The sequence below is a fragment of the Juglans microcarpa x Juglans regia genome, chromosome 7S (genome assembly GCF_004785595.1).
Source record: "Juglans microcarpa x Juglans regia isolate MS1-56 chromosome 7S, Jm3101_v1.0, whole genome shotgun sequence".
Lineage (NCBI taxonomy): Eukaryota > Viridiplantae > Streptophyta > Magnoliopsida > Fagales > Juglandaceae > Juglans > Juglans microcarpa x Juglans regia.
The window spans coordinates 6,613,994-6,634,228 of NC_054607.1; the positions used below are offsets into that span (position 1 = coordinate 6,613,994).

General features: G+C 36.7%; 3 protein-coding genes across 6 annotated transcripts; 1 reads left to right on the forward strand and 2 right to left on the reverse strand.

Moving 5' to 3' along the window:
• Positions 1-417: 417 nt before the first annotated feature.
• On the forward strand, positions 418-8,255 carry LOC121240557 (alpha-glucan phosphorylase, H isozyme-like). The gene is made up of 16 exons (XM_041138022.1): positions 418-743; positions 839-1,073; positions 1,737-1,916; positions 2,586-2,762; positions 2,843-2,928; positions 3,126-3,315; positions 3,720-3,812; positions 4,292-4,476; positions 4,621-4,738; positions 4,820-4,948; positions 5,102-5,320; positions 5,438-5,641; positions 5,732-5,890; positions 6,197-6,460; positions 7,166-7,356; positions 7,860-8,255. The coding sequence occupies exons 2-16, from the start codon at positions 861-863 to the stop codon at positions 7,984-7,986; spliced, it is 2,535 nt and encodes an 844-aa protein (XP_040993956.1). The 5' UTR covers positions 418-743; positions 839-860; the 3' UTR covers positions 7,987-8,255.
• An 846-nt stretch (positions 8,256-9,101) lies between these two features.
• On the reverse strand, positions 9,102-13,246 carry LOC121240558 (zinc finger CCCH domain-containing protein 49-like). The gene is made up of 4 exons (XM_041138023.1): positions 12,905-13,246; positions 11,447-11,716; positions 10,686-10,909; positions 9,102-10,238 (listed from the first exon to the last, which is right to left on the reverse strand). The coding sequence occupies exons 1-4, from the start codon at positions 13,007-13,009 to the stop codon at positions 9,305-9,307; spliced, it is 1,533 nt and encodes a 510-aa protein (XP_040993957.1). The 5' UTR covers positions 13,010-13,246; the 3' UTR covers positions 9,102-9,304.
• A 1,924-nt stretch (positions 13,247-15,170) lies between these two features.
• LOC121240559 (mitochondrial uncoupling protein 2-like) lies at positions 15,171-19,453 on the reverse strand. 4 transcript variants are annotated; one of them, XM_041138024.1, is made up of 9 exons: positions 19,159-19,453; positions 18,602-18,820; positions 18,433-18,511; positions 18,106-18,239; positions 17,928-18,026; positions 17,728-17,832; positions 16,903-16,977; positions 16,308-16,394; positions 15,171-15,519 (listed from the first exon to the last, which is right to left on the reverse strand). In XM_041138024.1, the coding sequence occupies exons 1-9, from the start codon at positions 19,237-19,239 to the stop codon at positions 15,490-15,492; spliced, it is 909 nt and encodes a 302-aa protein (XP_040993958.1). In that variant the 5' UTR covers positions 19,240-19,453; the 3' UTR covers positions 15,171-15,489. The 4 variants fall into 4 exon arrangements, 3 of the variants coding, with proteins under 3 accessions (XP_040993958.1, XP_040993960.1, XP_040993959.1); XM_041138026.1 differs by lacking the exon at positions 19,159-19,453 and adding an exon at positions 18,928-18,957; XR_005935561.1 differs by lacking the exon at positions 15,171-15,519 and having other exon boundaries at positions 16,321-16,394; positions 16,903-17,113.
• Between the last annotated feature and the right edge of the window lie 782 nt (positions 19,454-20,235).

Here is a 20,235-nt window from a genome sequence, read left to right on the forward strand (position 1 = left end):
ATAATTTATTACAATTTCTTTAAGAGAAAAGATATTTATTATTATTATAATTTTTTTAAGAGAAAATATATTTACAATCGTGAATTGTATAACTGTCGTATAATCGTTTTGAAAAAATTAAATAAAATATGAGATTTATATAAAAAAAATAATTAATTTTTTAGTAATAGACTTTATTCTTTTTTAAAATAATTACACATGTACTTCTTAATTTTATATAAAATTATTTAATAATAATATAATAATATTTTATTGAAATTTAAACAACGCTAAAATCCGTAATCAAACGGACTTTTTGTGATCAGCCGTCAGCTCAGATTCACTCTCGTTGTTCGCGCTTTAAATTGAATGCCACCACGTGTATTCCGCCTAATCTTCCACCAAGCGTGAGGTGCCATGTCTACCACCTCTCTCTCCCATACACACGCACTCTCTTTGGCTCCATTCCCATGTGATTGCCTTTCACCTTCGTTTCAGTACCTGTCTTCTTCCATCCCTGATATTTTTCTTTTCTTTTCCTCCAAACGCTCCAAAACCTCTCCTTTCACTCTCTTCCTATCTCTCTTTGTCCATTTCCCCTTTAATATCATAGAACCTCGCATATTCTCTCTCTCGGACTGTACCTGAAAAGAAGAAATATCTTCCCCTCAAGTTGCTTCTACTCTGATATTTTTCAGTTTACTAATCCCTCTCTCCCTGCGCTTTCAATCCAGACTATCTCCTTCTTTTCTTTTTTCGCAAGTGTAAGCTCTACAGCTACAAGACTCGGTTCAGTGTATTTCGTTACCTTTCTTTGATATACGGCTGTCCTTCAATTGTTAGAAATCTTGTTTTACAGATTATAGTAGCGATTGTTAGGCATGGCGTCTACCGCAGAAGCTAATGGTTCCCCTGCTTATGACGTTTCTGCTAAAATCCCTGCCGTGGCGCAGCCTCTGGCCGAGGAGCCAGCTGAAATCGCGTCAAATATCAGTTACCACGCGCAGTTCAGCCCTCATTTCTCTCCTTTCAAGTTCGAGCCGGAGCAAGCGTACTACGCGACGGCCGAGAGCGTTCGCGATCGTCTTGTACAAGTACGATTTCTGAACTTCTGCTTTTATTATAGTTAATATCATTCTAATTTCCTAAATTGCATTCAAGTCTACTTTCTTCGTGTACGTAGTGTTAGTTTTATAAATGTAATTTCGAACTCCCTTTTGTGATAGCTAGTATAGGTGCTACCTCTGTTTGTGTTGTCATTTTCGTCTTTTGAGTATATCTTGATATCATATATAAATTCAAGCATTTAGCCTATATTAGCGTAGGAGAAACTACTCAAAACGAGCATGGAGACTTTGTTATGGATATTTCTGCATGACATGGTGCTTTTTAAGTCTAGTCCGTAATCATTTGACTATAGCATTATGTCATTTTGTTCAATCGAATAGCTCAATATGTTTCCAAATTACAAAAATCTGAAATTACTCTTGGTGAAGTTTTGACCTGTGCCTTGTGAATAAGCTCTTGGATTCTAATTGTATGTTGATGTCACGTTTATGTGTAAATTGTGATCTTATATTGTTAATAGGATAATACCATTGAAATTTCTAGAGTGAATGAAGGAAGTTTGCAGCTGGTTTTGAGTTTAATCTAATGATTATGTCCATTCTCAGCACTAAGTATAGGGTTACTTTTATCTAGTCATCCGCAAAAGCTGAACTAATGGTGTTGCTGGTCATTGTTAATCACTTTTACAGCAATGGAATGAGACCTACCGTCATTTTCACAAAGTTGATCCCAAACAAACATACTACTTATCAATGGAGTATCTCCAAGGACGAGCTTTGACTAATGCTATTGGGAATCTGAACATTCAAGATGCATATGGTGATGCTCTGAAAAAGTTGGGGCATGAACTTGAGGAAATAGCCGAGCAGGTAGTTTTCCTTTTTCTCCAGTAATTAAGCTTCCAAAAACAAAAGAACATGTAAGACTTGTTTTATGGAGCCTCTTTCTATTCAGTCTGTTCAACAATATGGAGCATTTGCAATGAAACAATTTTTTTTTTTTTTTTTTGCAAATCTGTTCATTAACACACCAAACACACCGTTAATGTAGAAGCCTACCACTTCAGCTGAGATAAAAAAGTTTTGGTGTTTTGACTTATTTTCTTATAATTGTAATGGTTCCTGTAGTGATTAGTAAGTTGGTGTATTCACACACTATCTTATAAGCAGCAAAACACTTTTACAATTCTAGTTGGTAATGAAATGCAACTGGTCTTATCCGGTTGTGGATAATCCTTGGCACAAAAGATCAGTAATTTCACCCTTTTTTCTAATTTTCTTGTGAATATGGAAGCCTTAGCATTCCACATAATTAAGATTTTCTCCTCTCATCAACATGGAGAGAGGAAAGGAGATTAAAATGGGTTCCACTCTCCACAGAAAATGAAGTGGCACTAATACCTTGTGGGCATAATCAATAATCATAGAGCCTCATCCCAAACTTGTGGACGCCCAAAACATAAATCTGATTCCACTAGTATGGTTTTATTTAGTTTTACATGCCATAGGTTTATGGTCATCATAAATGGATCTCTGTAGGAGAAAGATGCAGCTCTAGGAAACGGTGGTCTTGGAAGGCTTGCTTCATGTTTTCTAGACTCAATGGCAACATTAAATTTGCCTGCATGGGGGTATGGTTTGAGGTACAAATATGGACTATTCAAGCAGAGGATCACCAAGGAGGGCCAAGTAGAAAGTGCCGAGGATTGGCTTGAGGTTTGATTTAACCTGCAAATTCTGTCAAATAGTTTGTAATTGGTGGAATGCTCATGATACTTTTTTTGGAAATTATGCAGAAGTTTAGTCCATGGGAAGTTGTTAGGCATGACATAGTCTATCCTGTCAGATTCTTTGGCCACGTTGACGTTAATCCTGATGGATCGTAAGTTGGAGAATTAATTCTTTTCTTAGTTAATATATACACACACGCACATACACACACACATATTCTAGTCTAGTTATGACGTTTTGTATGACCAAAAATCATACACTCTAGTCTAGTTATGACGTTATATCTTCATAACCAAACATGGCAAAATAATAAACTAAGTTCACTGATGACATTTCTGTGTGTTACAGCCGAAAATGGGTAGGTGGAGAAGTGGTGCAAGCTCTAGCTTACGATGTGCCAATACCAGGATACAAAACCAAGAATACTATTAGTCTTCGTCTCTGGGAAGCAAAAGCTTGTGCTGAGGATTTCAACCTATTCCAGTTTAATGATGGACAATATGAAGCCGCTGCACAGCTTCATTCTCAAGCTCAACAGGTTGGTATCAATTACTGTTTGTAATGAAAAATATAATTGCCCCACCAAAAGAAGAGACGGTTGCACAACAGTACTGATTCCTGAATTGATGGGATAATTGATTAATAATTTTATTTTAATGAAAAGAGTTGTCTAGAAAGCACTTGTGGACCAAACCCTTGTAAAAAAGAGCAGGTGCCATTTAGTTTGTAAAAAATAAGTTTCATGCTGTTGTAAGCCTTTGCCTTTCTCCTTTTGCTGGAAGTTTTGGTTTTCTTTGAATTAAATCTATAATTATGACGAGATCTTGAATTGATTAATATGCTTGCAAAAGCTACTCTTATTTAAGGTTGCTATAGTTAGCACTCATACATGTTTCTTTCTGTTGTCCTGAAATGAATTGGTGCTAAATTCTTCGTTTGCAGATTTGTGCTGTTCTGTATCCTGGGGATGCCACAGAAAATGGAAAGCTCTTAAGGCTGAAGCAACAATTCTTTCTTTGTAGTGCATCACTTCAGGTTATCTAATTTCTTCTCTTTAAATCATTCTTTCTCTAATCGCTATGACTTTTCTCATTCCAACTGTGCTGACCTGACATGGTACCAAAAATCTAAAAAATAATAAGATACTTCTCCTTGTAACGTAATCAAGAAGTAAGAAGAATCCATTTATGTAAGGGAGAGATGCTTGCAAAAAAAAAAAAAAAACATACATCTGAGACAGATACAAACTCATATTATGTTGGTTATGGTGCACGAAGATGCATACGATAACCTCTCTTAAACATAAGAAATCAATGGAGGCCAAAACATTTAAATTGTGATATCAGGGAATTCTACTCAGATGATGCAAATTTGTAGTGCATAATGGATGCCTTGAGCATTTAACTCTCTGATGTCGGCAAGGGCAGCCTTCTAGTTGGAATTTTGGAAATTAGTTTTCCTTGTATTCAGTTGGTTTTTACAGTCTTTGGCTCTAATATTTTGATGAATTGCAGGACATTATATTCAGATTTAAGGAGAGGAAACTAGGGAAGGGATCATGGCAATGGTCTGAGTTTCCTAGCAAGGTTGCAGTACAATTGAATGATACCCATCCTACACTTTCGATTCCAGAGCTGATGCGATTACTAATGGATCATGAAGGACTTGGATGGGATGAAGCTTGGGATGTCACAACAAGGTGCATCGTGCTTTATGTTTGTTAGAATGTTTTTAACTGGGGTTGTTGCAGCACAACCTTCTTTCTGATCCTTCAGCATGTTTGCAGTGCAGTTTTGTTTGTAGCTCAATTTTATATATTAACTGATTGAAATGATTGAACCAGGACTATTGCCTACACCAATCACACAGTCCTTCCAGAAGCTCTTGAGAAATGGTCACCAGCTGTGATGTGGAAGCTTCTTCCTCGCCATATGGAGATCATAGAAGAAATTGATAAGAGAGTATATCGCTTACTTCCCCCCTACTGTCTGTTTCGCATATAATATTTGTATGTTGACTCCTGAATTGCAAATGCCATGCAGTTCATTGCAATGATACGTAAGACACGAACTGACCTTGAAAGTAAGCTTTCCGGTATTTGCATTGTGGATGATAATCCTCAAAAGCCAGTAGTGCGAATGGCAAATCTTTGCGTGGTTTCTGCACATACGGTAAGAGGGCCATTGTTTGAGAATCTACAGAGTATATCCCATATTGTTGGCTATGGAATATACTCCTTGTTCTATTGATCTCATCTTTCTTATGTTGATCTTAATTTTTCTTTTGAAAATTTTAGTAATTTATTGTTGGTTACCCCTCTGTAGGTAAACGGGGTTGCCCAGTTACATAGTGATATCTTGAAGTCTGAGTTATTTGCAGACTATGTTTCTATATGGCCAAAAAAGTTCCAAAATAAAACCAATGGCATTACTCCTCGTCGATGGCTTCGATTTTGCAGTCCTGAGCTCAGTAGCATAATAACCAAAAGGTTAAGATCTGAACAATGGGTCACCAACCTTGACCTACTTGCAGGTCTTCAACAGGTACATATAAAGAAATATTCCAAACATGGGAATATTTTTTTTTCTTTTCTCTATTTTAGGACTGCCTCCTGTGGTGTCAAATTTTCATCATTCATTACTGATGCTTTCTCCAATTAGTTTGCCGATGACACAGACTTCCAAGATGAATGGTTTGCTGCCAAGATGGCTAATAAGCAGCGTTTGGCACAGTATATAGAACGAGTAACAGGGGAGAGCATTGACCCACATAGCCTATTTGACATACAAGTCAAGCGCATCCATGAATATAAAAGACAGCTTCTGAATATTCTGGGAGCAATTTATAGGTACAAGAAGTTAAAGGTAAAAAAGACATCCCACTCACAATCATCCTTGATTTTGCATTATTCTTGTACTATCTATGAGAACTTTCTTGGAACTGCATTCTCGTAGGAGATGAGCTCCGAAGAGCGAAAGAACACAACTCCTCGCACCATCATGTTCGGGGGAAAGGCATTTGCAACATATACAAATGCTAAAAGAATAGTCAAGTTGGTTAATGATGTTGGTGCTGTTGTCAACAATGATCCCGATATAAATAGATATTTGAAGGTAATTTAATTCGATTTGACTTTCCATATAAAGTTATCATACCCATGCTGTTGACAAGGTTGGTTCATAATAAGCAGCATTATGAACCCGTGTGCATCAGGGCCTGATTAATTATTACCTACTTTGATTAACAGTTCGGGACAAATGATTTTGGTTAAGTTCTTGGCATGCTATCTGTTCTTAATTCAGTATTATCAATCTTTCTTATTAGATTGCACTGCACGTTTTACATGTTCTGCATATGCGCTTATTGCTCTCAAGGTTTATTATAGACTTGTCTGCTCATAACTGACAAAAATTTTGCAGGTAGTTTTTGTTCCAAATTACAATGTATCTGTAGCAGAGATACTTATTCCAGGAAGTGAGTTGTCACAGCATATTAGTACAGCAGGCATGGAGGCAAGTGGTACAAGCAACATGAAATTTGCACTCAATGGCTGTCTCATTATAGGTACTCTGGATGGAGCTAATGTAGAAATCAGAGAGGAAATTGGGGAGGAGAACTTTTTCCTCTTTGGTGCAACAGCAGATGAAGTTCCAAGGCTGCGTAAGGAAAGAGAGAATGGACAGGTATGAATTTTGCAATTTCCATATAATTGGTATAAGTCAATTTTTAATCTTTTTTTTTTTTTTTTTGCTCTCAACAAGGAGTTTCCCGAAAGTACACGTCGGGTAATTCAAGGGAAAATCCCCCTAGTCCGATAGCCCCAATTTTTATATCAGGAGAAGTAAATTATATAAAAGCTTCTCACTCTTATAGGTTAATGAACATGCTTTTTTCCTACTAGGGAAATGGTACTAGTGCCACAGAACTTGAATGGCTAAAAAACTTGCCAAAACCTAATTGATATAAATTGAAGCCCATGGCTTAGTAAAGCCAACTTTTGGTATTCTGAGATCCATAATCATATAAATACCACAAAGAATTGCTAGTGACATGGTTTCAAATTAAGTTATTTCATGCGTTAGATATTAAATCTACACATGGTACTTCCATAAAGTGACCTGTGATTAAATACTAGTCCTTCTATCCTATAGGGGTGCTAATACTCTGTTAACTTGCTCCGAAAGTGTAGCCAAGCAACAATTATAAACAGACGTATAAAACAGAAAAAGCTAGCGTTTGTTTATCCCTATTCATTTTCATTAGTTAATGGTTTTTTCTTACGGTATATTCTACTGTTCCTCTCCTTATCTGTATTTTAATATATAGGCTTACCGGTTTCCCGCCAATCCTTTCCTTATATGGATTGGCTCTTTTTGTCAATGACACAGTTCAAACCAGACCCCCGGTTTGAGGAGGCCAAGCACTTTATTAGGAGCGGAGCATTTGGATGCTATGACTACAACCCACTCCTTGAGTCACTAGAGGGAAACACCGGTTATGGTCGTGGTGATTATTTTCTTGTAGGTCACGACTTCCCAAGCTACATGGATGCTCAGGCAAAAGTAGATGAAGCTTACAAGTAAAGATTTCAGCACCCCTCTGTCATAACATCACTATACATCCTACCTAGAATGAAACTTGGACTTGTTAATATGTAAGCTGCTAGTAAACAGCTCAAACTTGGCTGGTTGGGCTGCTCCCTTCACCATCTTAAGTAAATCAGTCCCACCAAATAAATCAATCTCACCCTTATTACGAAACTACAGACTCTGTATGGGTCGTTAAACTGACGACCTATCATTTGTGTCTGTACTAAATGCAAACCTCGATCCAATGTCCTGAACATATTAGTGTCTGTACTAAATATGCAAGCCTAGCCCGAGCTTCTATTTGTTTTTCTTTTCATTTGATTATTGCAAACAACAGTAATTTATTATCAAAGACCATTTCTGAACTTGGAATCTTAATGCCATTCAAATAAGCAGACCTGTAAATGTTAGTGTAACTTTGATCTTCATTCAGCACTGAACTTTGACATCTAGGTTGTAACAAATGCTATAAAATCAATGTCTTTGGCTGCAGGGATAGGAAAAGGTGGCTAAAGATGTCTATACTAAGCACAGCTGGGAGTGGCAAATTCAGCAGCGACCGGACAATCGCTCAGTATGCCAAAGAAATCTGGAACATTACGGGATGCCCCGTACCATAAATAATTTCCTCGACAGCCCCATCTTGTTCCTGTCTTCATATAATACAACGTAGCATGAGAAATAAGCAGCAGCAGAAGGATGGGAAATAAAGAAGCACAAAATAAATAAAGGTCCCACATCTATCAACAATGGAGACAAAGTCGCTCAGGTGCTTGCTAATAAATTTCCACCACATGATTGTTTTACTTGGAACGGGTATCCGAATACACCTAAGTTCCTATTATTTATTGAGAAACAGTGTAAGGGGTCTGTAATCTTATTTTGTTGAATAACTTGTCCTTGTTGTGAGTATGCTCGTATACTAGTTATAACTATTTGGTTTCACAAGAGAGAAACAAGAGGAGAGGACGAAATGCTGAGTTGTTACGTTTGGGTAGTGAGTTATTCTCAAGTATTTTGTGAATAATAGTGAAAAAGTAATGATAGAATATTGAATAGTAATTAGTAGTGAAATGTATGTGAAAAATAATAATAAAATAATGAATAATAGTGAAATATTACCATAATATCTGAAAATACCTCATTACTCAAACTAGTGCCAATATAAGACTTTTTCTAGGAATCCCTACAGTGTACGGATCTCTTTCAACTACCTATTTAATTTGCCATTGCAGGATTCGAACACATTGTTAGCATAAGGTTTTTTTTTTTTTCCCCAATTTGTTGCTACAATCTAGGATGCTTGTATTTTGAGATGAGAACTCATGTAATTCGTTAATCTCAGATCCTTTGAATAAATTTACTCCGAAGCCGGTTTATTTTTCCTACACCACGACGTGGTGAGCCGATTCTCAGCAAAACTGACATTAACTGTGTAGGCACCAGCCTTCTCTAGTCAATCTTTTGAGATATTGCTGCTCTGTTTGGTTGTGATCCCCGCTTCAGCATCAATTTAAGGTAGAGAATAACAGCAGTTTGTCAACTTTGATTATTTTACAATTGTCGTTCAATTATATATTAATTTTAGAAGTACATAGACACTCAGACAAGATGTTTTATGCAAGTACACCGAGTAATTTAAAGAAAATTCTCCCAATTCAATGGCCAATTGGAAAAATTCGAAGCTCAATCTTGGAAGGAGCATACCAGGACCAGCCAACCTCTAGGGCTCGTGTGGAAGACAACAAAACCGGAGAAATCCCTAGTTATAATGCACAAATCCTGAGACAAGAAATAATACAACTCTTGAATATAGAATCACTCGCAACCGCAAGCAAATATATCTTTGTATCCTGGATGCGAGCAAGTTACAGTCAACTTTATGAGAAGTACGTTTCATATATCCCAAAGCTAAAAACAGTACAGGAAAAAATAGTTTCACTGCTGCGATGACCCTGGTGTTGAGGACCCCGAAGGTCCAGATCCTGAAGGTCTGGACCCCTGTTGTGCAGATCCTGGTGTAGAACCTGTGTGCGCAGTGGATGCTGGTGGTGCAGACCCAGGGTGAGAAACAGAAGGCGCAGAATGCTGATAAGGCTGGTTTGCAGGTGGAGGCTGTGGAGGTGGCATTCCCGAATGATATGGTGGAGGATATTGCTGATAAGGAGGCATTGGCTGCATATATCCGTATGGGGGATAGAACTGCTGATGATATTGCCCATGTGGTGGCGGCATAGCTTGATAAGGATAATGCTGGGCTTGTTGCTGCTTCTCCGGACCGGATTTGTTCTCACCTGACCCTGAGGGCCCATTAGAAGTACCCTCATGGGATGGAATAAGGGCGCCCATTCTTTGAGGATCCATTGATGGGTAAAAGGTTCTCTCCTGCTGAGGTGGAGGTGGAGGAATATTGAAGTAATGCATCGGTTGGTTTTGGGCCTGACTGCCAGGTGGCTGTAATTGGCCCTGCTGCTGGGATATAATTGCCCGAGGCAACATCCCACTATGAGCCACTGCCGCCTGCTGCCTTGCTTCGTCTGCGCCTTCTGACTCTGGTTTTGGTGCTTGAGGTCTACCCCACATTAGCTTCAGTCTCAGGCCTTTTATGACCAATTTGTTTGAGAGCTCTTCTGCAGCCTTCTCAGCGCCTTCTCTGGTTGTGTAGGTTACAAAAGCACAAGCTCGCTGGGGCACCATCCTTACGGATTCAATTTCACCATGAGCATAGAAGTTGTCCCTCAGATCCTGCTCGGTGACCCTTTCATTAAGCCCACCAACATAGAGAGTTTTAATGCTCTCATCCTCGGGAGCTTCCAGAGATGGCATCTCTCCTGCCTTGTTGAGTAGCTTCAGTGCAACCGGATCATTCACTCTGAAATTTTCAAAGATTATAAAACATCAACGAACTTATGGAGCTTATGCATATCACATGCTCATGAGGAAAGATGTCTCTCTCTGCAACTGCACAAGTGCACGCATTTGTGCAAAGCATGCAAGTGACTTGATGTTGGTTTTTTGGAACTGGGCACAACGGGGAATAGAGTAAAAAACTACCTACCTAATGGGCACAAAGAAGGTTGTATGACAGTTAAATTTGAGAAAATCAAATGCAACCAACAAGGAAACACGGATAACCACACAAACGAGGGGGGGGGGGGGGAGAGACAAGGGGGGTTCAGCTTAAATGAAAACAATAATATAAAGCTTAAAGATGCCTCCATTTTTTTATAAGCAAGCTTAAATATGCCTCATAATATATAAAGATTAAATACGCCTCATTATTCCAAAAAAGGGAAGAAATTATAACCACTAGGCATACCCATAGTAACGATCTTTAATATTCTGCTGTGACAATTCCCCAGTTACAGGCATCTCATGTCGGTAAGGGCACTCAGCACCTCGCGTGCATTCACCCCTTATGTAAAAACTGCAGACATGCGCTCTGTTTCTTTTGTAGTAAGGTGTTGTTCTTTGAAGCTTCAGAATGGTGTCATTTGGGCGAGCCTTTCCATATGATGATTCATAATCAATCCCTGCTCTGGCCTGCATAAAGTATGAACACTATGTCAATTTTTGGCCACAGGACAATACAGACAATATGGTTTTATCATTCAACTTTCCAAAAGCTCTGGCATTCTACTAAAAACAGAGAGGGGGGGGGGGGGGGATGGAGAGAGAGAGAGAGAGAGAGAGAGAGAGCATATACTTCATCTCGGGCTTTTGTCAAATGGAATGAAAATTTGAAGTCTCATGTCAATGCTATTATACTAGAAACTGCTTTTTTATAATTAACTATACTAGTAACAATGAGAAAATAAATAGAACGTATGATCTCGAAACAGATAAATAGGTATTCAGTGGCCAAGGAGCTCTAAATATGAAAGCAGAAGGAATTTCCCAAAGTCAAAGCATCAAAGGAATGGTAGTTGTTACTAAGACAAAAGAACTAGGTCATGGAGAAAGAAGATAGACAATGGTACTAGGTAGAAGAACAAACTGCCAGCAAAAAGCAGAAGCTGGAGATGAAAATCAACTATAATAGCACGTGTAAGAGGAATCTGGAAATATGAAAAGTCGTACCCGGCGGTCATGCTCCTCAGCAAAATACTCCCTATTCACATCACTCTTGGGAATGGCATCATTGGAATTGATGGAAAGAGCAGTGTCTCGGACCTGTACCGGCAAACCATATTCGAGATCCAGAAGGCAGACTTGGCAAACATTTTTCAACTTACTGCATGTCTGGCAAATCTCAGTTTTTTTAAATCTGGCATCACGACCAGGCCTCCACCTAAAAACTGTGAATGGCCGTGTACAAATCTTGCACTCCTTATCAAAGTCTGCTTTTGTCTGCATCCAGATAAGCAAGTACCAACACTTAATAATAGTTGAAGGATATTTCCAACTGTGTTTCAAAACTGAAACCACCATTATGACATCTATGTATGCACAAATTACACACAACCCACTCAAATTACCACCCAATTAGCAATCACACGACCTAGGTGTCACAAAACCCAAGTAGCATTTGGTCACCCAAGTGCTAGTGCCTAGAGTGGCTGGCCACATTCAAATTCACCCTTGTAGGGTGGCTCCAACCATTCCAATCACCCCAAAGGTGGCTGCATTTTTTTAAATTTGTGCTCTTTTTATGTTTAATTAAATAAATTTTATTTCTATTTTGGATTATCCTTTTTTCGAATTTTTGAATTCGAAAGTATTTATGTCAAATTCTTTTCAGAAGGGAATGTATCAGTCATTTGAGGTGTGATGGCCAAAATTGAAAGTTCGGATGGGTGATTGCAAATTGGGTGGTAAATTTTGGGGGGAGGGGTTATGTGGAGTATCCAATTTAAATTTTATATATTCTTGATTATTGTATGCCTCTTTCTTGAACCTTCCCTATAATCTGGCTCATGCTTGAACTGGAACAAATTTCTACAGCCTCTTACAGCATTTCTGAAAAGAGCAAATAACTACTGATTGTTAAGAACTCCGCCATTTTAAGGGCTTAATCCTATTGTATAATAAAACATGTCAAATTTGAATGAAGTTACAATACACTTTCCAGAAACTCTAACAATAAGAATAATGAACTATCAGATTGCAATGTGCGACTTTAATATTTTCACACCATATTACTTATTAGCCTCAAAAATGAATTCTAGAGCATCTAAACGTTCTTAGGCCATTCCTTACTAAAGTAAAGTACCAAACAACAAGCATGTTCTAAATCTCAAAACAATTTCATACATACATGTTGCAAGCAACGTCTGAACTCTAACAAGCGGGCGATATTGGATAGAAACACAAACAATAAAAAATCAACCATTTTGATTTTCATGCTTTACAAATTACAAAAATTTACTACCATCTGAATCACACGAACTATTTAACTACAAATTCTTAGAGCTTTTATATGGAAATCCAAAACTTAGGGATTCTTAGAGCTTTTATATGGAAATCCAAAACTTAGGGTTTTCAAATTACAAATAAAACTCCTAAACACGGCTAAACGAAATTGAAAAAAGATCATACCATTCGAACGTAGGGGTTGTCGCCGAGGCAGGACTCACAGATGATGGGAAAGTCGGAGCGTTCCCAGCCATCGGCCTCCAGATCTCTAAGCAATCTATGGGCCATGTTCGACTCGGACGAAGTGAGCGACGGGGGAGCTTTGTCTGTCTGAGAAGATAAAAGAAAAATAAGAAGACGAAGAAGCGAGGGCAGAAAACGGGGAGCTTTGTCTGTCTGAGAAGAAAAGAAAAATAAGAGGACGAGGAAGGGAAGGGGAGAAAAGAAAGAAAAAGGGAGGGGAGAGAAGAAAAAGATGAGGCAAAAGAGTTAGGGCTGGCCAAAACGGTGGCGTTTTAACAAAGGGGAGCTGAGCTTTTTCTCTTTGGGCTGGGCTTCCACACGGGTTGTGCTTGAGGTTTAAACTTACTGGCTTTAGATATGAAAAATAGATCATTTCAAAATGTAGCCCATCTAAAAATTTTATCCTATAGTATTTTTTTTTCCTTCTAAATCGATAATATTTTTATCAAGAGAAATTAACTTCTCACATGTTAAATTATAGATTATATTATAAATTTCATAAATAAATAAATTGTAACATCTTCATATAATTTTAAATATATGTTATATCATTATCAATATCTTACTTTCAAAAGTGTATCTTGTCTAAATTCTAAAATGTCTAATATTTAAGAACCATAAATAAATCCTAAAAATTTAACAAATATATTTCAAATTTTTATATTTTTATATTTTTTATTATCGTAAAGGATTTTTACAAGCCGATCATACGTAGATATATATGAGTTTAATTGTATTCATGACAATTCAAACTTGATTTCATATTTTATTTTAATATTGACCATGTTAGACTAATATATATCTTTCTATATATGAAATGGCACATTAATTTATATATCCTTCTTCAACAAATAAATCCATTAATCTATAAAATTAATATTACATGAATAGAATGAGGTTAATTCATTGGTAGTTCTTTGAAATTTTTTTCATTCATTTTTAGTTTTTTTTTCTTTACATTGTACAGTTCAGACGGTTAGCTAATTTCTACCTTCGTAGAGTCTCCATTTCGTCAGAAAGAAAAATCAAGTTCAAAATTTCCTTTTTTTTAACCACTAAACTATACTTTTTTTTTTTCTTTTTTTTACCAATTAAAATATGCCTTCTTCTTTTTTAACCAGGTGCTATGTGCAAGGGGCATCACCTCACTGGTATATATATGTGTGTGTGATGGGATTTTAAGACACGTAGGGATATACCTTCGGATAGTGATTATTATCTCTATAATAATAATTAAAAATAAATAAAATATTAATTTTTCATGTTAATTGATATAACAGATTTTTACGTTGTCGTATTAATAGAATAATGTTAGATAAAGTCATAAGGTGTGCAAATCTCATGTATTTTCTATAAAAAAAAGTATGATCTATTATTAAAAAATGATTTTTTTATGTGAGTTTCAAATTTATCTATTTTTTTAAATAGAATGCACGAAACTTATATATCCTGAGACTGTAAATATCATTTCTCATATTAATAAGTCAGCTTTAATTTTTTTTTTTTTCCTTTTATATGAGTTTGATTTGGGTACAAAGATTTAGAATGGGTCAAATTCGTTCTATTTATATAAATTTATATCTATTGTTTTTATAGTATTAACTTTAATTTTACGACAAGAACATGTTATACATTTTAAACGATAAGAATGAATCATATTCATAATGTGATAGTTATTAATAATCTTTATATAGATTTGTATGAATGTATATATAAACAATACAAAGATATTTATAAAGTCACTAGATGTTTATAGCGTGGAGTAATGCTATATAGAATACGTAAGTTTTGTACAATCATTTTGAGAAAGAGTAAAATTCACAATTAAAAAATTATTTTTTTTTCCATGTGAACTCCTTATTTATTCACTTTTTTCAAAAAGATTACGCGATGCGCAGCGATTGTAAATATTATTTCTCTAAGATATGTAAGTCTTTTTAGAAAAAAAAATGTGGGACCCATTATAAAATAAATGAGTTTTTTGGTGAATCAATCATATATATATATATATATATATCTATATATATATTCAAATGGCTTGAATTCCCTAGACCTGCACCAATCATTACGAGATAAATGTAGGAAATGCACTTTCGAGATATCGCCATTGGGCTAATATGAATAGACAATTCTATCAATCTAAAGATGGATGAGACCCAAACGTAATCAGTTCAAAGATGGATAAGAATCTATTGAAGAGGAAAAGGGTTGATTTCAATCAGTTCAAAACGTAATCATATACTAATATGTTGTTTGATGGGGACATGGTGAAGAAAGCAGCTTTTGTACTAACAACAAAAGGTCTGTTGTAGTAATGAATCTAATGATAATGAATACCCTTTCACGCAAATATAGCTTGCCAATCTGTTTCACTGTTACAAGAAGACTTCGTATATAACTGAGTGGGAAGCAAAAAATGCAGAGAGACAGACAAATCTCGTCTCTCAGGAAAAAATAAAATTCCAATTTCCAAGCAATAGCTGTGCCTTTTCGCTTGCTAAATCTCAACCAGGAAAGCCATAGATTTATGCTGCCCCTCCGAAAAATATCTTGGCCTGTCGCGCAGATAAAATGATGAGCATTTTCAATTTTCAATTATACGAGTGGTTTAAATGACATCTAAGTAGGTAGCTTAACAGTATAAGCCACTACAAAAGCCTCAAATGTTAAAAGTAGAGGATATTTCAAATTTGAGAACCATTTATAAGTTCCAAGGGCAGCTAAAACTAAAATGCAAACATGGGCATGCTATTATAGAATTGTGCTCACTATCTATGAGCCTCATTGGTCCAATTCAAAACTGCAAGAAAAATGGAAGACCAGTGTGCAAATCTGGACCAATGAAACTCACTGGCAGACACAATGGACACACTTTCGAGTAGCAGATCCATACTCTATGAATGATACCCTCCAAAGCAGAAAAGCAAAGCTCGGACCACTTTCTCAGGCATGCGAATAAGAAAAGCACGAGGCCATGGTCAAATTTTTGCCAAAATCTAGGCAAATTCATCATATTCAATTGTTAATTCCTCAAGTCTACTAATGTTACTTTCTCAAGTGTGCTAAAGTGATTAGCTTTGTACAAAAGAATGAAACCTACCATAACCTTGCTAGCATTTAGCTAAGCATGCATAGGCAATTCTTTTAATCTAGCATAAAATGATTCAACGTTCCAAATTTTAGTACCATTTCCCAATGCAAAAGAGAATGAACTAGTATACTCTATAGCAACTTATAACCTGGAAGTAAAAAAAGATATCCAGAATCAGTTGAATGCAAGTGCCAACATTTAGCAAAAAATCAATACCAAGAGGCAAGTATGAGCATCTTCTGTATATCTTACTTGCTCAAGAGTTAGGAACATAATCACGTTCCAAGCTCCCAGCCGACCAAAGTTAAGGAAGAACCCTTTATAGAAGGCAAAAAATCCCTGCAATGTATTAGTGTCCATGAGTAAGTAGTTATCACTGCAGCTGACGGTTTCTAACTTTCTTTAAAACATTTATGTAAAGGTTTTCACCAAGATTATGGCAAAACACAAATTCAACTAGTTCTTTTATGGGTAAATGACACACACTCTCAAAGTGGATGGAACTCATGACTTCATCCTCCATCCCCTGTTTTTAAGGGTAGAAGATGCAATCTGGAAGACAACTATTAGAACCCAAGGGAAGTTATTGTCAGAAGCTTGTTTCTAGCCTATTACTAAAAGCCCATAGCAAATGCCTGTGCTCTAATTTAACAAGATAGAATACAGCTTTCTCATTATTTTATTTCTTTCTTTCTTTTTTCTTCTCAGGTGATCTTCATTCTAGGAATAGAAAATCATTTTAAGAGTCAATATGAGGTGTTTTCCTGCTCTGTAGATCCGAAAGAGAACAAATATTATTTATAAGTATGTTAATAGAAGTACTATTTTCTGAGGCAAATCAACATACCTCACTCTTCAAAGTTTTGATGAAACAGTCAAACGTGCTTTTGTATGTTGAATCTCCCATCATTCTGGATTTCACCTGGAACATAATAAGCATGGCATCCAAGCCAACATTGACTGACTAACTTGTCCTTAAAAACTATAAAAAAAATTTCTTCATACGATAAGAAACAAATTTTGACCATAATCTTTCACTAGCACAGCCGCTTTAAAGCCTGCAGCGAACAATTTAGCAGATTATGCCACAATTGGAAACCAGATGCAATGACAACTAAAAATTAGAAAAGCATAGATAACTTGAACAGATTCACTTCTATGACAATATCACCACCACCATCAACATGAACTTATTAGAATGCCTGGAAGTTATCGATACTGTTTACGAGGTTGCATGCACGAGAGACAGCACATGATACTTTTGTTCTCTAATTTGTCCATCCCTAGTCCAGCCCAAAAAGGTTGGTTATGTACACTGATTGTGTAGTGCTTTTTCAAAATTAAAACAATATATAATATCCAAAATATGCATCGTGTCTATGATGTTATGTTTGCCCGTAAGAGTTGCGAAATTTCAATAAACTCCTGATGTAAGCTTTCAGAAACAAAACCAGACGTGCAGGACTGAGTCAGATATAAAAGCAGAAAAAAAGCCTGATCTTCCAGAAATATGGAAATGAATGGGATACTAAAGACATTGTGGCAAGGTGATTTCCTACAATCTACACGCGTAAATTTAAAAGGTATATGAAGGTGATAATGAACTATTTGAGGACTTTAAGCTTTATAATCCATGGCTAAAAATGAAATGAAGCAGAAAAAGAACACCTACAACATCAACGGGAGAACCGATACAGACAGCAAAGAAACCTGCACCTAGACCAGCCAGCACATGAGTTAAAACATTGTCCATGAACCCTGGAATTCTCAAAATCATCTGCATAAGCATAGCAAATTAGAACATTTTGGAGTTAACTTAACACAACTACTTAGAATAAGTTCAACTTAAAAGACCTAGCATTACAATATTACCTGTTTAAATTGGTCATAACTAGCTAGTTCAGCGGCATTTATTATAGCATTTCGTGCTACATTAGGGCCAAGGCCAGTCCACAGGGCCCCTAATCCTTCCTATTTTTGGAAGATAATTAGAATTGATAAGCAGAGACTCTAAATATGAAAGCAGATATATGATAGCATGCAAACTAACCTGTCTCACTATGGTGAAATATGCATCCAAAGCTCCAGAGTAACGCCTAGGAACCCCGGCTGGTAATTTCCCTTCAGCTTGAAGTCGAACTTTGACAAGATCAGTTGGATTAGCCACTGCAATTGCTATAGCACCTATCAAGGTAAAAATAGAATAAAATTTTCAAATTAAAGACTCTAAATAAGAGTTTGATGTGTAACATACCAACTTAGCAAATATAGCAGCAAGGGAATTGTGGCAATAGTTTGAGCACTAGGCAAAACAAAAAGCTAATCAGGTTGCATAAAATTTTGAACAGCAAGCAGGGTAGTCACCAAACATACTCACCCGTTAAAAGAGCAGCAAGTATTTTGTGGTATACAGGAATATCTCCAATAAATTCACTGCCAACTAGATATGTTTTTACCTGTCCAATATGCAGTAATATTACAAAATTTCACCAAAAAAATCTTAAATAACTAATCACATTCATGAAAATAACCTATTATAAACTCACAGGACCATATAAGCCAATCCTTAAGCCTCCATAAAGACACTGGCGTTGTAATCCTGGAATAAGACCTTTCCAGAGTGCTGATAAGCCCTCTTCCCTAGCAATAGTAGTCATAGTACCCAACAAGCCTGTATATTTGGGTACACCCACTCCATCTACCCCCGCTGCTTTCTTTTGAAGCTGAAGCCTGACTTTAGCAGTATCCAAAGGAAGAGTACAGAACTGCAAAAGATCCACGAATACAAATGTAGAATAATAACAGTATTCACTAACTAAAACTCTCCAGGAGTATCATAAAATTTATGGCATTGCTGCCTGATAAGTAATAACTATAACTATCCAACATCCCTCCGAGTTTTTCCCGTGTATTTATTTCCAAACTCCCCCCCACCCCCTCCCCCCTCCTCCTCCTCCTCAAGTACCGGCTAGTCTTAAAGGATTAGTAGGTGAACTCTTTGAGCTTAGCACGCAAAATAATTGTACCAAATTAAACTAACCCATAATACGAATCAAATTAACAAATCTACTAAACTTGAGCAAAACCAGAAAGATCAAAGTACCTCAGCGAAACAAGCCGCGAAAGCGCTGCATAGGAACATCTCAGCGAATGAGATTTCGATCTGGGGCTTGAGATCGGCCATTGAAAGCTGCGAAGAAAGGCTGGAAAGCAGGGATTGGGTAATGGAGAGTCAGTTTCGGTAGAGGTGAAGGGTAATTCAGGGCCTTATGGAATGATTTCAATAGTCATAATGAATGGAAAGGGACGTGAAAAAACGCCGACAATGGCTGGCCACCATTGATGGCCTTGCAACTGGTTTTTCACACGTCCTCCTCGTGACCATCGTTTCAATTATTTTGGTGGATGCTTAATCATTTTTTAAGCTGATTTTAATTGTTAATCTCATTTGTTAATATCACTTCTTTAAGAGAAACTTACATCTATGACCGAGTATATTCTGAGATGTCCTCGTATCAAACATAATATCATGATTCAAAATATTACATTTAGAGCTCCATCAATACATTATTTCTTTTTATGATTAGTCTGGTCTTCACTATTGTTGATACTCTATACAGACAAACGTATGAGAGATGAACTATTTTTTTTAATTTTAATTAATAAAAAGGAAACAAAAAATAAAAACAGTAAAATAGATGCAGAAAATGATATATTACAGTTCAGACCAATTCCAATAGAGTTCAGAATCTATGATGGCCCGTGAAGGCAACGCACTTGTATCTTTTCAGCCACAAATGTCAGATCTGAAAGGTCTAGTGGTAGCAAGTTCGAATCTGATGCGTATGTCGAGAAGAGCTGCCGAAAGTGGTAGCACATGAGAACCACGTGCGATGATTTTTACAAAACCACCACTTTCCTCCGAATGATTTTCGACTTATGAATCTACTTAAGATGCACGTGTCTTTCGAGAGTCGCCGGAAAACTATATATTTGTCTTTTTCAACTTTGAAAAAAGTAAATAAAACTAAATAACGAAATCTTAATAGACAATGTGAGTGAATGGAGGAAGAAGGGAAAGAGAGGGAGGAGAAGGACAAGGCCAAGACCTCCTCTCCCTCCAACCAAAATCAGATCTGGAGCCCTTAATTTTTTATGAGAGACAGAGGGAAGGAGACGC

What these genes read in the sequence shown, in the direction of transcription:
- LOC121240557 (XM_041138022.1), top strand. Translation starts at nt 861, where the DNA reads ATGGCGTCTACCGCAGAAGCTAATGGTTCCCCTGCTTATGACGTTTCT. An exon ending in GTGCCGAGGATTGGCTTGAG is followed by an intron (nt 2,763 to 2,842) that starts GTTTGATTTAAC and finishes GAAATTATGCAG; the next exon opens with AAGTTTAGTCCATGGGAAGT. An exon ending in GCTTGGGATGTCACAACAAG is followed by an intron (nt 4,477 to 4,620) that starts GTGCATCGTGCT and finishes TGATTGAACCAG; the next exon opens with GACTATTGCCTACACCAATC.
- LOC121240559 (XM_041138024.1), bottom strand. Translation starts at nt 19,239, where the DNA reads ATGGCCGATCTCAAGCCCCAGATCGAAATCTCATTCGCTGAGATGTTC. An exon ending in TCGGTTCTCCCGTTGATGTT is followed by an intron (nt 16,978 to 17,727) that starts GTAGGTGTTCTT and finishes ATTATGTTCCAG; the next exon opens with GTGAAATCCAGAATGATGGG. An exon ending in TGTTCCTAACTCTTGAGCAA is followed by an intron (nt 15,520 to 16,307) that starts GTAAGATATACA and finishes TCTGCGCGACAG; the next exon opens with GCCAAGATATTTTTCGGAGG.
- LOC121240558 (XM_041138023.1), bottom strand. Translation starts at nt 13,009, where the DNA reads ATGGCCCATAGATTGCTTAGAGATCTGGAGGCCGATGGCTGGGAACGC. An exon ending in ACAACCCCTACGTTCGAATG is followed by an intron (nt 11,717 to 12,904) that starts GTATGATCTTTT and finishes ATCTGGATGCAG; the next exon opens with ACAAAAGCAGACTTTGATAA. An exon ending in CTGAGGAGCATGACCGCCGG is followed by an intron (nt 10,910 to 11,446) that starts GTACGACTTTTC and finishes TACTTTATGCAG; the next exon opens with GCCAGAGCAGGGATTGATTA.